The following is a 13,819-nucleotide window of genomic DNA, read 5'->3' as shown; positions in this document are numbered from 1 at the left end:
CCGGTATAGTAATATATATGTACTCTTCAAAACAAGAAACGCAACAGGGATATTTTTGTTATTTTAAAGAGAAATATATGTAATAACGTTACAAGCTCAGAGTATGTGATGTTACACGTGTTAAGGCACTGATTGTCAGACCAAAATGACAATAAAAGTTGTGCACTTTGAAAACGGAGGAAAACATCGGATTTTTCGCCAAAATGCATGCGTGTCCAATAAATTTGTTTGAGAGATCTGCATGCTCTGCAAGTGCAACATGTGCAAAATCCCTATAAAAGTGACGGGTTCTCGGTTTCCATAGCTCAGTGTTAAGCCACCGACACGCAATACAGCTACGCCAAGACTGACTGAAGCACAACGCAACAACACCATTAGTCGCTTGGAAGCAGGCGAATCTCGATCAGATGTTGCCAGAGCTGTGAATGTTTACCCAAGCACCATCACAAAGCTATGGAATCGTCACCAACAACATGGATGAACTCGTGACCGTCCACGATTTGGCAGACCTCGTGTGCAGGATGTTGACAGATTTGGTGGTGGCAGCGTCACGATGTGGGCTGCCATCGCCTACAATGCCAGAACAGACCTTTTGCACATTCGAGGGAATCTTACGGCTCAACAATACGTCGACGAGATTCTTAGGCCACATGTGCAACCCATCATGGTGAACGTCAACGACGTTTTTCAACATGTCAACGCCCGTCCTCATACAGCCCGACTCACCACTGTCTTCTTGAGACACCACAACATCAACGTTCTTCCCTGGCCCTCCAGATCACCAGATTTAAACCCCATCGAACATCTTTGGGACGAGTTGGACCGACGTTTGCGACGGCGACAACCTCAACCGCAGACTCTACCTCAGCTTGCAGCAGCTTTGCAGGATGAGTGGACAGCCATTCCACAGGATGTGATTCGTCATTTCATCGCTTCCATGGACAAGAGATGCCAAGCAGTTATTGATGCTCACGGGGGGCATACTCGTTATTGACGTTGAGTGACGTTAAACTTCACCTAGTGAGCGTGGACTTCGCCTTTGCAGACTTTGGATGTTCAGCAGTGAATGTGCAAAGTTTCACACATGTCATACAGAACTACCCGGAATAAACTTGTTAACAGTATGTCTCAAATTGCGCCTTTTGCGTTTCTTTTTTTGACGAGAGAGATAAATGTGTGTATCTTACAACTGTATTTTGTATCAAAAATGTGACATTATACACAAGAAAAAAATACTGCCTTGTTTCCTTTTTTTATCTATAGAAGAAAAAAAACGTATGCATACGAGCAACTCCATGTTTTCACTCTTAAAACCCTCGTCATACTAATAATAAATAATTCCGTAAACCATAAATCAGTGAACATTGTATCACCAACTTCCTGTTAGAAAACACTCCGATTAAAAAACAAAACCTTTTTATAGTTATATATAACACTTCTATCAAATAGTTCTAATGAGAAACACGTGTTACAGTCTACGTAGATGAAATACTATTTAATGTAAAGTACAGAAAATGTTCACACACCTCAGACTTGCCTTTCGAAATACAGTTGGCGATGTTCGATGGTTTGAGAGTCAAGATGTCCTCCTGAGAGAAAAACAAACCAGCTGTTATGGGTTAACTCTTCTTCCATAATGATTTATCCTAATACACAACCAATCAATAAAAGAAAACAGCTACATTATATAGATTATTACTCGAAATAAAAATAAACTTTGTTACTTCACCGTTACACAAACATAAGTGTTGGTTGAACAAACGTTGTTACTTCATCGTTACACAAACATAAGTGTTGGTTGAACAAACGTTGTTACTCCATCGCTACACAAACATAAGTGTTGGTTGAACAAACGTTGTTACTTCATCGTTACACAAACATAAGTGTTGGTTGAACAAACGTTGTTACTCTATCGTTACACAAACATAAGTGTTGGTTGAACAAACGTTGTTACTCCATCGTTACACAAACATCAGTGTTGGTTGAACAAACGTTGTTACTTCATCGTTACACAAACATAAGTGTTGGTTGAACAAACGTTGTTACTCCATCGTTACACAAACATAAGTGTTGGTTGAACAAATGTTGTTACTTCATTGTTACAAAAACATAAGTGTTGGTTGAACAAACGTTGTTACTTCATCGTTACACAAACATAAGTGTTGGTTGAACAAACGTTGTTACTCTATCGTTACACAAACATAAGTGTTGGTTGAACAAACGTTGTTACTCTATCGTTACACAAACATAAGTGTTGGTTGAACAAACGTTGTTACTCCATCGCTACACAAACATAAGTGTTGGTTGAACAAACGTTGTTACTTCATTGTTACACAAACATAAGTGTTGGTTGAACAAACGTTGTTACTCTATCGTTGCACAAACATAAGTGTTGGTTGAACAAACGTTGTTACTCTATCGTTGCACAAACATAAGCGTTGGTTGAACAAACGTTGTTACTTCACATGAGAGGTAAAATCAGGAAATGTTTCAGTTGTAAAAATAATCACATTATACACCGACGAATACGGTAATTCAGTTGGAAGATAAGGGGTTTCAGAACAACTGGTCTTTTAATATTACAACGTCAGATACAAAACTATTACTATTACAACGTCAGATACAAAACTATTAATATTACAACGTCAGATACAACACTATTAATATTGCAACGTACGATGCAACACTGTTAATATTACAACGTCAGATACAAAACTATTACTATTACAACGTCAGATACAAAACTATTAATATTACAACGTCAGATACAACACTATTAATATTGGAACGTACGATACAACACTGTTAATATTACAACGTCAGATACAACGCTATTAATATAACAATGTCAGATACAACACTATTAATATAACAATGTCAGATACAACACTATTAATATAACAACGTCAGATACAACACTATTAATATTACAACGTAAGATACAATAGTATTACTATTACAACGTAAGCTGAAACTGTTAATATTACAACGTCAGATACAGCACTATTAATATTACAACGTCAGATACAACACTATTAATATTACAACGTACGATACAACACTATTAATATTACAACGTACGATACAACACTGTTAATATTACAACGTCAGATACAACACTATTAATATTACAACGTACGATACAACACTATTAATATTACAACGTACGATACAACACTATTAATATTACAATGTACGATACAATATTGAATAACTCCGATCATTAAGTGCGTGTGTTAAATACGTTAGGCTAATAACAACTGATAAGAATTTATTGAAGGCACATAACTAGTCGACGATTATAATATTCAAAATATCTGTTGTTACAAAAGAAAATACAACCTAGTTCCTCATTAAGTGCAACCTCGGATTAAGGCATGGGCTTACAGGACTGAAGCCCAGGGTCTCACAGTAATTAGGGGTCCTCAAGCTATGACTATAAATGCATTGCACATAGATGTTCTATCTAGAGGGGTCCTCTGTAAGTAGTAAAGCCTAGGGTCAATAAAACCATTAATCCAGCCTTGATTAATTGTACTGTAATGTGAGCCCTTGAAGAAAATAAACAGTGTGAGGGCAAACCAGGCTTTAGACAAACAACATTCATTGTATCACAGACACGTGTCAGGCTTTAGAGAAACAACATTCATTGTATCAAAGACACGTGTCAGGCTTTAGACAAACAACATTCATTGTATCACAGACACGTGTCAGGCTTTAGAGAAACAACATTCATTGTATCACAGACACGTGTCAGGCTTTAGAGAAACAACATTCATTGTATCACAGACACGTGTCAGGCTTTAGAGAAACAACATTCATTGTATCACAGACACGTGTCAGGCTTTAGAAAAACAACATTCATTGTATCACAGACACGTGTCAGGCTTTAGAGAAACAACATTCATTGTATCACAGACACGTGACAGGCTTTAGACAAGCAACATTCATTGTATCACAGACACGTGTCAGGCTTTAGAGAAACAACATTCATTGTATCACAGACACGTGTCAGGCTTTAGAAAAACAACATTCATTGTATCACAGACACGTGTCAGGCTTTAGAGAAACAACATTCATTGTATCACAGACACGTGTCAGGCTTTAGAAAAACAACATTCATTGTATCACAGACACGTGTCAGGCTTTAGAGAAACAACATTCATTGTATCACAGACACGTGACAGGCTTTAGACAAGCAACATTCATTGTATCACAGACACGTGTCAGGCTTTAGAGAAACAACATTCATTGTATCACAGACACGTGTCAGGTTTTAGAGAAACAACATTCATTGTATCACAGACACGTGTCAGGCTTTAGAGAAACAACATTCATTGTATCACAGACACGTGTCCTCCTTCTTTTTCTGTTTACTGTCATTATTAATTAATTCCAACTAAAGCCAGTTGAGTAATACACGATTAGTGATAACATCATTACTAGTAATTCGATAATAACGTCTATAAACATTCATATCGCACTTATAGAATTACTAAACCGTTGTTTTGAAGTTAAATAAAACCAGTTGGAGTTCTCTGGAACTCAGTTGAAGGAATAAAAGACAAAGAAAATGTTTACTGTTGTCTTATCTTAAGGGAGAGCGGGTTCATCCTGTGGCTTTGTTGTCTTATCTCAAGGTAGAGCGGGTTCATTCTGTGGTTTTGTTGTCTTATCTCAAGGGAGAGCGGGTTCATCCTGTGGTTTTGTTGTCTTATCTCAAGGTAGAGCGGGTTCATCCTGTGGTTTTGTGGTCTTATCTCAAAGTAGAGCGGGTTCATCCTATGGTTTTGTCGTCTTATCTCAAGGGAGAACGGGTTCATCCTGTGGTTTTGGTTGTTTGGAATTTCACGCAAAGCTACACGAAGGTTATCTGCGATGGTCAACCCTAATTTATCAGTGTAGGACAAGAGGGAAGGCAGCTAGTCATCATCACCCACCGCCAACTCTTGGGTTACTCATTTACCAACGAATAGTGGGACTGACCGCCACATTATAACGCCCCACGGCTGATAGGGCGAGCATGTTTGGTATGACGGGGATTCCAACTCATGTGCCTTAACCACTTGGTCATGCCGGTCCTCATCCTATGGTAGCCCTGGATTTCGGTTCTGACAAGAGAGGTTCGAAATCTGTTGCACAGCCCTGTATTCTATTCCTGGCGAGATGGGTTCGAATCCGTGTTATATCGTAAAATATTTCACAAACTTTAAGTTGTGTGTGATTTATATGTCTTTTAAGTATCTTTAAAACACTGTAAGCTGACTTTCCACATTGTCTCTCTAAATAACATTGCACAAACTGGAGAACACAGACAATATTTTTCATGTTTAAAAATTCCATGTTTCATTATCCCTTTTCGAAGCCTGATTAAGTTCGATGTCTTTAGTGGTACGCAATGATTTGGGAGAATATTTACCGTCTGGTACTTCAGCATACGGCGCACAGTGTCAACATGATAAATAACGATAAAGCCATATCTGGTATGATTTTATTTTTCGAATCTTTTCATTCGCGCCCTCTGTTCACAGATAACTGAGTAAAAATAAAGTTCGATCGGGCTATTGAATAAACATTACTCACCAATATTTTTGGACCTGGCATGGCCAAGCGCGTAAGGCGTACGACTCGTAATCCGAGGGTCGCGGGTTCGCACCCGCGTCGCGCTAAACATGCTCGCCCTCCCAGCCGTGGGGGTGTATAATGTTACGGTCAATCCCACTATTCGTTGGTAAAAGAGTAGCCCAAGAGTTGGCGGTGGGTGGTGATGACTAGCTGCCTTCCCTCTAGTCTTACACTGCTAAATTAGGGACGGCTAGCACAGATAGCCCTCGAGTAGCTTTGTGCGACATTCCAAAACAAACTTACCAATATTTGTAATGTTTTGAATATTGACAAAACCGTACAACACAAGTGAACTAGTTTCAATATTTGTAATGTTTTGAATATTGAGAAGACCGTACAACACAAGTGTACCAGTTTCAATATTTGTAATGTTTTAAATATTGACAAAACCGTACAACACAAGTGTACCAGTTTCAATATTTGTAATGTTTTGAATATTGACCAAACCGTACAACATAAGTGTACCAGTTTCAATATTTGTAATGTTTTAAATATTGACAAAACCGTACAACACAAGTGTACCAGTTTCAATATTTGTAATGTTTTAAATATTGACAAAACCGTACAACACAAGTGTACCAGTTTCAATATTTGTAATGTTTTAAATATTGACAAAACCGTACAACACAAGTGTACCAGTTTCAATATTTGTAAAGTTTTGAATATTGACAAAGCTGTACAACACAAGTGTACCAGTTTCAATATTTGTAATGTTTTAAATATTGACAAAACCGTACAACACAAGTGTACCAGTTTCAATATTTGTAATGTTTTAAATATTGACAAAACCGTACAACACAAGTGTACCAGTTTCAATATTTGCAATGTTTTAAATATTGGCAAAACCGTACAACACAAGTGTACCAGTTTCAATATTTGTAATGTTTTGAATATTGACAAAACCGTACAACACAAGTGTACCAGTTTCAATATTTGTAATGTTTTAAATATTGACAAAACCGTACAACACAAGTGTACCAGTTTCAATATTTGTAAAGTTTGAATATTGACAAAGCTGTACAACACAAGTGTATCAGTTTCAATATTTGTAATGTTTTAAATATTGACAAAACCGTACAACACAAGTGTACTAGTTTTAATATTTTTAATGTTTTAAATATTGACAACACCGTACAGCACAAGTGTACCAGTTTCAATATTTGTAATGTTTTGAATATTGACAAAACCGTACAACACAAGTGTACCAGTTTCAATATTTGTAAAGTTTTAAATATTGACAAAACCGTACAACACAAGTGTACCAGTTTCAATATTTGTAAAGTTTTGAATATTGACAAAGCTGTACAACACAAGTGTACCAGTTTCAATATTTGTAATGTTTTAAATATTGACAAAACCGTACAACACAAGTGTACCAGTTTCAATATTTGCAATGTTTTAAATATTGGCAAAACCGTACAACACAAGTGTACCAGTTTCAATATTTGTAATGTATTGAATATTGACAAAACCATTACAACACAAGTGTACCAGTTTCAATATTTGTAATGTTTTAAATATTGACAAAACCGTACAACACAAGTGTACCAGTTTCAATATTTGTAAAGTTTGAATATTGACAAAGCTGTACAACACAAGTGTATCAGTTTCAATATTTGTAATGTTTTAAATATTGACAAAACCGTACAACACAAGTGTACTAGTTTTAGTATTTTTAATGTTTTAAATATTGACAACACCGTACAGCACAAGTGTACCAGTTTCAATATTTGTAATGTTTTGAATATTGACAAAACCGTACAACACAAGTAAAATACCAGTTTCAATATTTGTAATGTTTTAAATATTGACAAAACCGTACAACACAAGTGTACCAGTTTCAATATTTGTAAAGTTTTGAATATTGACAAAGCTGTACAACACAAGTGTACCAGTTTCAATATTTGTAATGTTTTAAATATTGACAAAACCGTACAACACAAGTGTACCAGTTTCAATATTTGCAATGTTTTAAATATTGGCAAAACCGTACAACACAAGTGTACCAGTTTCAATATTTGTAATGTTTTGAATATTGATTAAAACCGTACAACACAAGTGTACCAGTTTCAATATTTGTAAAGTTTGAATATTGACAAAGCTGTACAACACAAGTGTACCAGTTTCAATATTTGTAATGTTTTAAATATTGACAAAACCGTACAACACAAGTGTACTAGTTTCAATATTTGTAATGTTTTAAATATTGACAAAACCGTACAACACAAGTGTACCAGTTTCAATATTTGTAAAGTTTTGAATATTGACAAAGCTGTACAACACAAGTGTACCAGTTTCAATATTTGTAATGTTTTAAATATTGACAAAACCGTACAACACAAGTGTACCAGTTTCAATATTTGCAATGTTTTAAATATTGGCAAAACCGTGCAACACAAGTGTACCAGTTTCAATATTTGTAATGTTTTGAATATTGACAAAACCGTACAACACAAGTGTACCAGTTTCAATATTTGTAATGTTTTAAATATTGACAAAACCGTACAACACAAGTGTACCAGTTTCAATATTTGTAAAGTTTGAATATTGACAAAGCTGTACAACACAAGTGTACCAGTTTCAATATTTGTAATGTTTTAAATATTGACAAAACCGTACAACACAAGTGTACTAGTTTTAATATTTTTAATGTTTTAAATATTGACAACACCGTACAACACAAGTGTACCAGTTTCAATATTTGTAATGTTTTAAATATTGACAAAACCGTACAACACAAGTGTACTAGTTTCAATATTTGTAATGTTTTGAATATTGACCAAACCGTACAACACAAGTGTACCAGTTTCAATATTTGTAATGTTGTGAATATTGATAAAACCGTACAACACAAGTATACCAGTTTCAATATTTGTAATGTTGTGAATATTGATAAAACCGTACAACACAAGTGTACTAGTTTCAATATTTGTAATGTTTTGAATATTGACAAAACCGTACAACACAAGTGTACCAGTTTCAATATTTGTAATGTTGTGAATATTGACAAAACCGTACAACACAAGTGTACCAGTTTCAATATTTGTAATGTTGTGAATATTGATAAAACCGTACAACACAAGTGTACTAGTTTCAATATTTGTAATGTTTTGAATATTGACAAAACCGTACAACACAAGTGTACTAGTTTCAATATTTGTAATGTTTTGAATATTGACAAAACCGTACAACACAAGTGTACCAGTTTCTATTTGCAATGTTTTGAATATTCACAAAACCGTACAACACAAGTGCACTAGTTTCAATATTTGCAATGTTTTGAATATTGACAAAACCGTACAACACAAGTGTACGAGTTTCAATATTTGTAATGTTTTGAATATTGATAAAACCGTACAACACAAATCTCTCAGATTTAAACTCTCAGAGATTAGAAAGTTTTCCTTCGACTGAACACCTTTTTAAACACCAGCAGTAACTTGGTTTCAGATTAATTCCTTTTTCTTTGTCACCACTGTTTGAGTTTAAAGTTAACACCTTTGTCCTGTTAACACTAACCGTGTTTAAATTTAATACCGTTTTCCTTTCACAGGTGTCTCTCTTCAACATTAATATACTTCTTCAGACATAACAGAATCATTTCTCATTAATTAACATTTATATAACATTTATTTTCGAGACTCTGACTATAATTTGTGGTTCTTTAATGACAGCAAGGGGGTGGGAACAAAGACTCTTTATTTCTATACCCCGTTATCATAATTTATCAGAACGAGGTGTGTATTTCTTTCTGTATATATAATTATATAAACGTGAGTATCTGTTCCTTACACGTAACGAAATATTTTGATCAATCAACAACAAACTTGACACATAAGGAAAGTTATGAGGGATGTAACCCCATCTAGTTTCACATTGATAGAATACTTGAAAATAGTATGTCCTTCTAGCATTAATACCTTTGTGAATTTTTATGTTTCTTATGTTAAGAGATAAAACCAGAAGCATGATTTCCCATTCTCTGCTACGAACATTCCAAGGCACGAGTACTCCAGCTTGTAGTGTATAAATAGCAGAATTGTTTACCCGCCTGGTTGGTTTCTAACGTCATATATTGCTCTGAGAGACTCAGAAAATCGTTTTTGTTATAAGTTTCTAAGGGCAACCAGTCCTTATTAATGTCTGTAAACTTAAATTAGACAAATATAATAATTGATAAAAATAAATAGCATTTTATTTTTAATCGAAATTCTTGTTTGACTCAAATAAAGACCATAATTATTACACTTAATCAATTATTTTATTTTACACTACTATACTTCATTAATTAATTTAGTTTACAGAACTGCACTTAACTTAATTAATTTAGTTTACAGTATTACACTTCACTTAATTAATTTAGTTTACAGTACTGAACTTCACTTAATGAATTTAGTTTACAGTACTGCGCTTCACTTAATTAATTTATTTCACACTACAACACTGCACTTAATTAATTTAGTTTACAGTACTGCGCTACACTTAATTAATTTATTTCACACTACTACACTTCACTTAATTAATTTAGTTTACAGTATTGCGCTTCACTTAATGAATTTAGTTCACACTACTACACTGCACTTAATTAATTTAGTTTACAGTACTGCACTTCACTTAATTAATTTATTTCACACTACTACACTGCACTTAATTAATTTAGTTTACAGTACTGCACTTCACTTAATTAATTTAGTTTATAGTACTGCGCTTCACTTAATTAATTTATTTCACACTACTACACTTCATAATTAATTTAGTTTACAGTACTGCACTTCACTTAATGTATTTCACACTACTAAACTGCACTTATTGAATTTAGTTTACAGTACTGCGCTTCACTTAATTAATTTATTTTGCACTACTACATTTCACTTAATTAATTTAGTTTACAGTACTGCGCTTCACGTAATTAATTTACTTTACAGTACTGCAGGTCACTTAATTAATGAAGTTTACACTATAATATATGTTTATTAATTAATTTAGTTTACAGTACTGCACTTCACTTAATTAATTTATTTCACACTACTACACTGCACTTAATTAATTTAGTTTACAGTACTGCACTTCACTTAATTAATTTAGTTTACAGTACTGCGCTTCACTTAATTAATTTATTTTGCACTACTACATTTCACTTAATTAATTTAGTTTACAGTACTGCGCTTCACGTAATTAATTTAGTTTACAGCACTGCGCTTCAGTTAATTAATTTATTTTGCACTACTACACTTCACTTAATTAATTTAGTTTACAGTACTGCGCTTCACGTAATTAATTTATTTCACACTACTACACTGCACTTAATTAATTTAGTTTACAGTACTGCACTTCACTTAATTAATTTATTTCAGACTACCACACTGCACTTATTGAATTTAGTTTACAGTACTGCGCCTCACTTAATTAATTTATTTCACACTACTACACTTCACTTAATTAATTTAGTTTACAGTACTGCACTTCACTTAATTAATTTATTTGACACTACTACACTGCACTTAATTAATTTAGTTTACAGTACTGCGCCTCACTTAATTAATTTATTTCACACTACTACATTTCACTTAATTAATTTAGTTTACAGTACTACGCTTCACCTAATTAATTTATTTCACACCACTACACTGCACTTATTGAATTTAGTTTACAGTACTGCGCTTCACTTAATTAATTTAGTTTACAGTACTGCACTTCACTTAATTAATTTAGTTTACAGTACTGCACCTCACGTAATTAATGAAGTTCACACTATAATATATGTTTATTAATTAATTTAGTTCACACTGTAACATGTGTTCATTAATTAATTTAGCTGACACTATAGCATATGTTTATTAATTAATGTAGTTCACACTGTAACATATGTTTATTAATTAATGTAGTTCACACTGTAACATATGTTTATTAATTAATTTAGTTGACACTGTAATATACGTTTAATAATTAATTTAGTTCGCACTGTAATATACGTTTAATAATTAATTTATTTCACACCTCAATAGTTGTTGTTTATGAAACAGCTCTCCCTGGTGTATCCCAGCCGATCTGATTAGCTCTTGTATTCACGAAAGGCCAAGTCGGCACTGGATATGGCAAATATAATGTAGTTGGTATATTATTACATATTTTTCTCTGTTTTCACTTACACGTTATTGGTATTATCTGATGCAATATCTTTATTGCAAAGAAGAACAGTTTCTTTTGTTCTCATCTTAACATGAAAACTTCTGAAGACAGTCATGTCTCTTGAATACTTTGATTAAAACACGAACTGAAAGGAAACGTTATAGTCTGGGTTACTCAACATAAACAGCTAAAAAGGATTTCTCGTGTAACGCCACTGTCAACACTTAATGCATAAGAACGTTATATCAGTGTACAACATGTAGATATCCTGTCTACCTACAGCTGCAGCTAGTTTCTCCAAAGTCCTATATCTATCTTACCTTGTGTGACCTTCTAACATGTATATGAATACTTCCGCGATGTCCAACTAACTTCTTCCATGATTTCAAATCTTTTAACCTTCTGTTACAAGCTATTTTGTTCATCTTTAAAATCTAATATTTTAAAGCCCCCAACCCCAAGTGTCACAGCGTTATTTCTGTGGACGTACAATGCTAAAAGTCGAATTTCGGTACCCGTGGTGGGCAGAGCGCAGACAGCTCATTGTGTATCTTTGTGCTTAAGTTTGCTTCCTGTCATTGTGACTGTTTATTTCAGGGCTGTCTGTGAATAACCTTCTATAATTTTGAGCCGTCTGTAGGTTTGGTTTGTTTTGAAATTCGCGAACATTACTAGAGTACTATGTTTGGTAGTCGCTCTGATTGAGTAGTGATGGATTAGACTCAACAACACTCACAACAAGCTCTTGGGCTACTACTTTACCAGAAAATAGTTGAACTGACAATAATATTATAGTGCTTCACTTCTGAAAGAGCGACCATCTTCTATGACGGCGATTCGAGTCCATGATTCACTTATAGAATAAGTGAATAACCGTCAGAATAAGGCAAATCACAGACTCTAGGAAATAGTTAGACAACGATACCTACCGCCGACTCTTGGGCTGCTCTTGAGTGATCAAAAAGTGGGTATTTGTTTGGTAATCTCAAAGCGCATACGCAGCTCAAAATGCGGAGCGCGTTTTTATGGTAATAGATCATGATCCATGATTCTACAAATACAAAATGTGCGCTCTATAACCGCAAGCCACACCTAACCTAAATGTCGCTAACAATTTATTTTACCTTCTCAGTGAAACACCTCAGATGTTTCTTTCCTTTTTAATTTTAATTTATGTTAATTTTATGTCATTATTCACATATTTATAACACATAAGTGTGTTTGACGCTCGCGTTTAATTTTTAGTGTACAGATAGCGAACCTTTAAATGCAGTGGCATTTATTATTGAACTAGTCATGCGACATTCTCCCCTTTTAGTATTTCTGAACCTATCCACGCACGGTGGCGCTTGAGATTTCCTTAGAACAATGCTACTGCGTTCATTACTAAAATCGGTCATCTATATAAATACTTGATGACTGTCTTTCTTCCTTTTACCAATTGAAAAACTGACTGGCGTGTTTGACAAATGGTAGAGTTAACCTTGTTGTTTTTATATTATACAGTGTGTATGTCTCTCAGTCCAAGAGATAATTAGATAGAAAGGTTTCCCAACACTTAGAAACACTGAGAGAGAAAACAAAAGTTTTCCAGCTGACGAGTTTGTAATTTGACTCAGAAATATTTATTTATTCTATGTCTTACACAAAGCCAAATGACTTATACATTATAAGATCTTGTGTAGAGTCTATTTTTTAAGTGAGCAACACATCTCCTGTCGAACCTCCAGTTATAAGGGCATTGTTCTTACCTAGAGGAAATAATTGAAACTGAGAATACCAGCAGATGTACCTGGTAAGCAAAGTACTGTTTAACACGTTACCTAAAGTGAAAGTTTTACTTCTCAGGACATTGTAGTTAAAAACAGTCATAACATCGGTTTACTGGAATAGAACATTATAATAACAACAAAGATGGAGTTACAACCAACAGAATATGAACAGAAAGTAAAATTTCAGCAAAATCTCCTGTAAGTAAAACAGGAAGTGATTCATTTGTTTGTTGTTAAGTACAAAGGAATAGCTGTGGTCTGTCCACCACGGGTATCGAAACTCGGGTTCTAGC

General features: G+C 34.2%; 2 protein-coding genes across 2 annotated transcripts in view; both read right to left on the bottom strand.

Annotated features, from left to right (window-relative positions):
• Positions 1 to 13,819, bottom strand: part of DCP2 (decapping mRNA 2) — a 215,505-nt gene that overhangs the window by 118,852 nt on the left and 82,834 nt on the right. The gene's annotated exons all lie outside the window — the stretch shown is intronic.
• LOC143237989 (semaphorin-2A-like) overlaps positions 1 to 13,819 on the bottom strand; it is a 73,893-nt gene that overhangs the window by 30,541 nt on the left and 29,533 nt on the right. Inside the window, exon 4 of the mRNA XM_076477838.1 lies at positions 1,527 to 1,589. Coding sequence (XP_076333953.1) covers positions 1,527 to 1,589 — 63 coding nt within the window. The remainder of the gene's footprint in view (positions 1 to 1,526; positions 1,590 to 13,819) is intronic.

Source organism: Tachypleus tridentatus, chromosome 2 (genome assembly GCF_004210375.1).
Source record: "Tachypleus tridentatus isolate NWPU-2018 chromosome 2, ASM421037v1, whole genome shotgun sequence".
Classification (NCBI taxonomy): Eukaryota; Metazoa; Arthropoda; class Merostomata; order Xiphosura; family Limulidae; genus Tachypleus; species Tachypleus tridentatus.
This window is presented reverse-complemented; position numbering and strand designations above follow the sequence as displayed.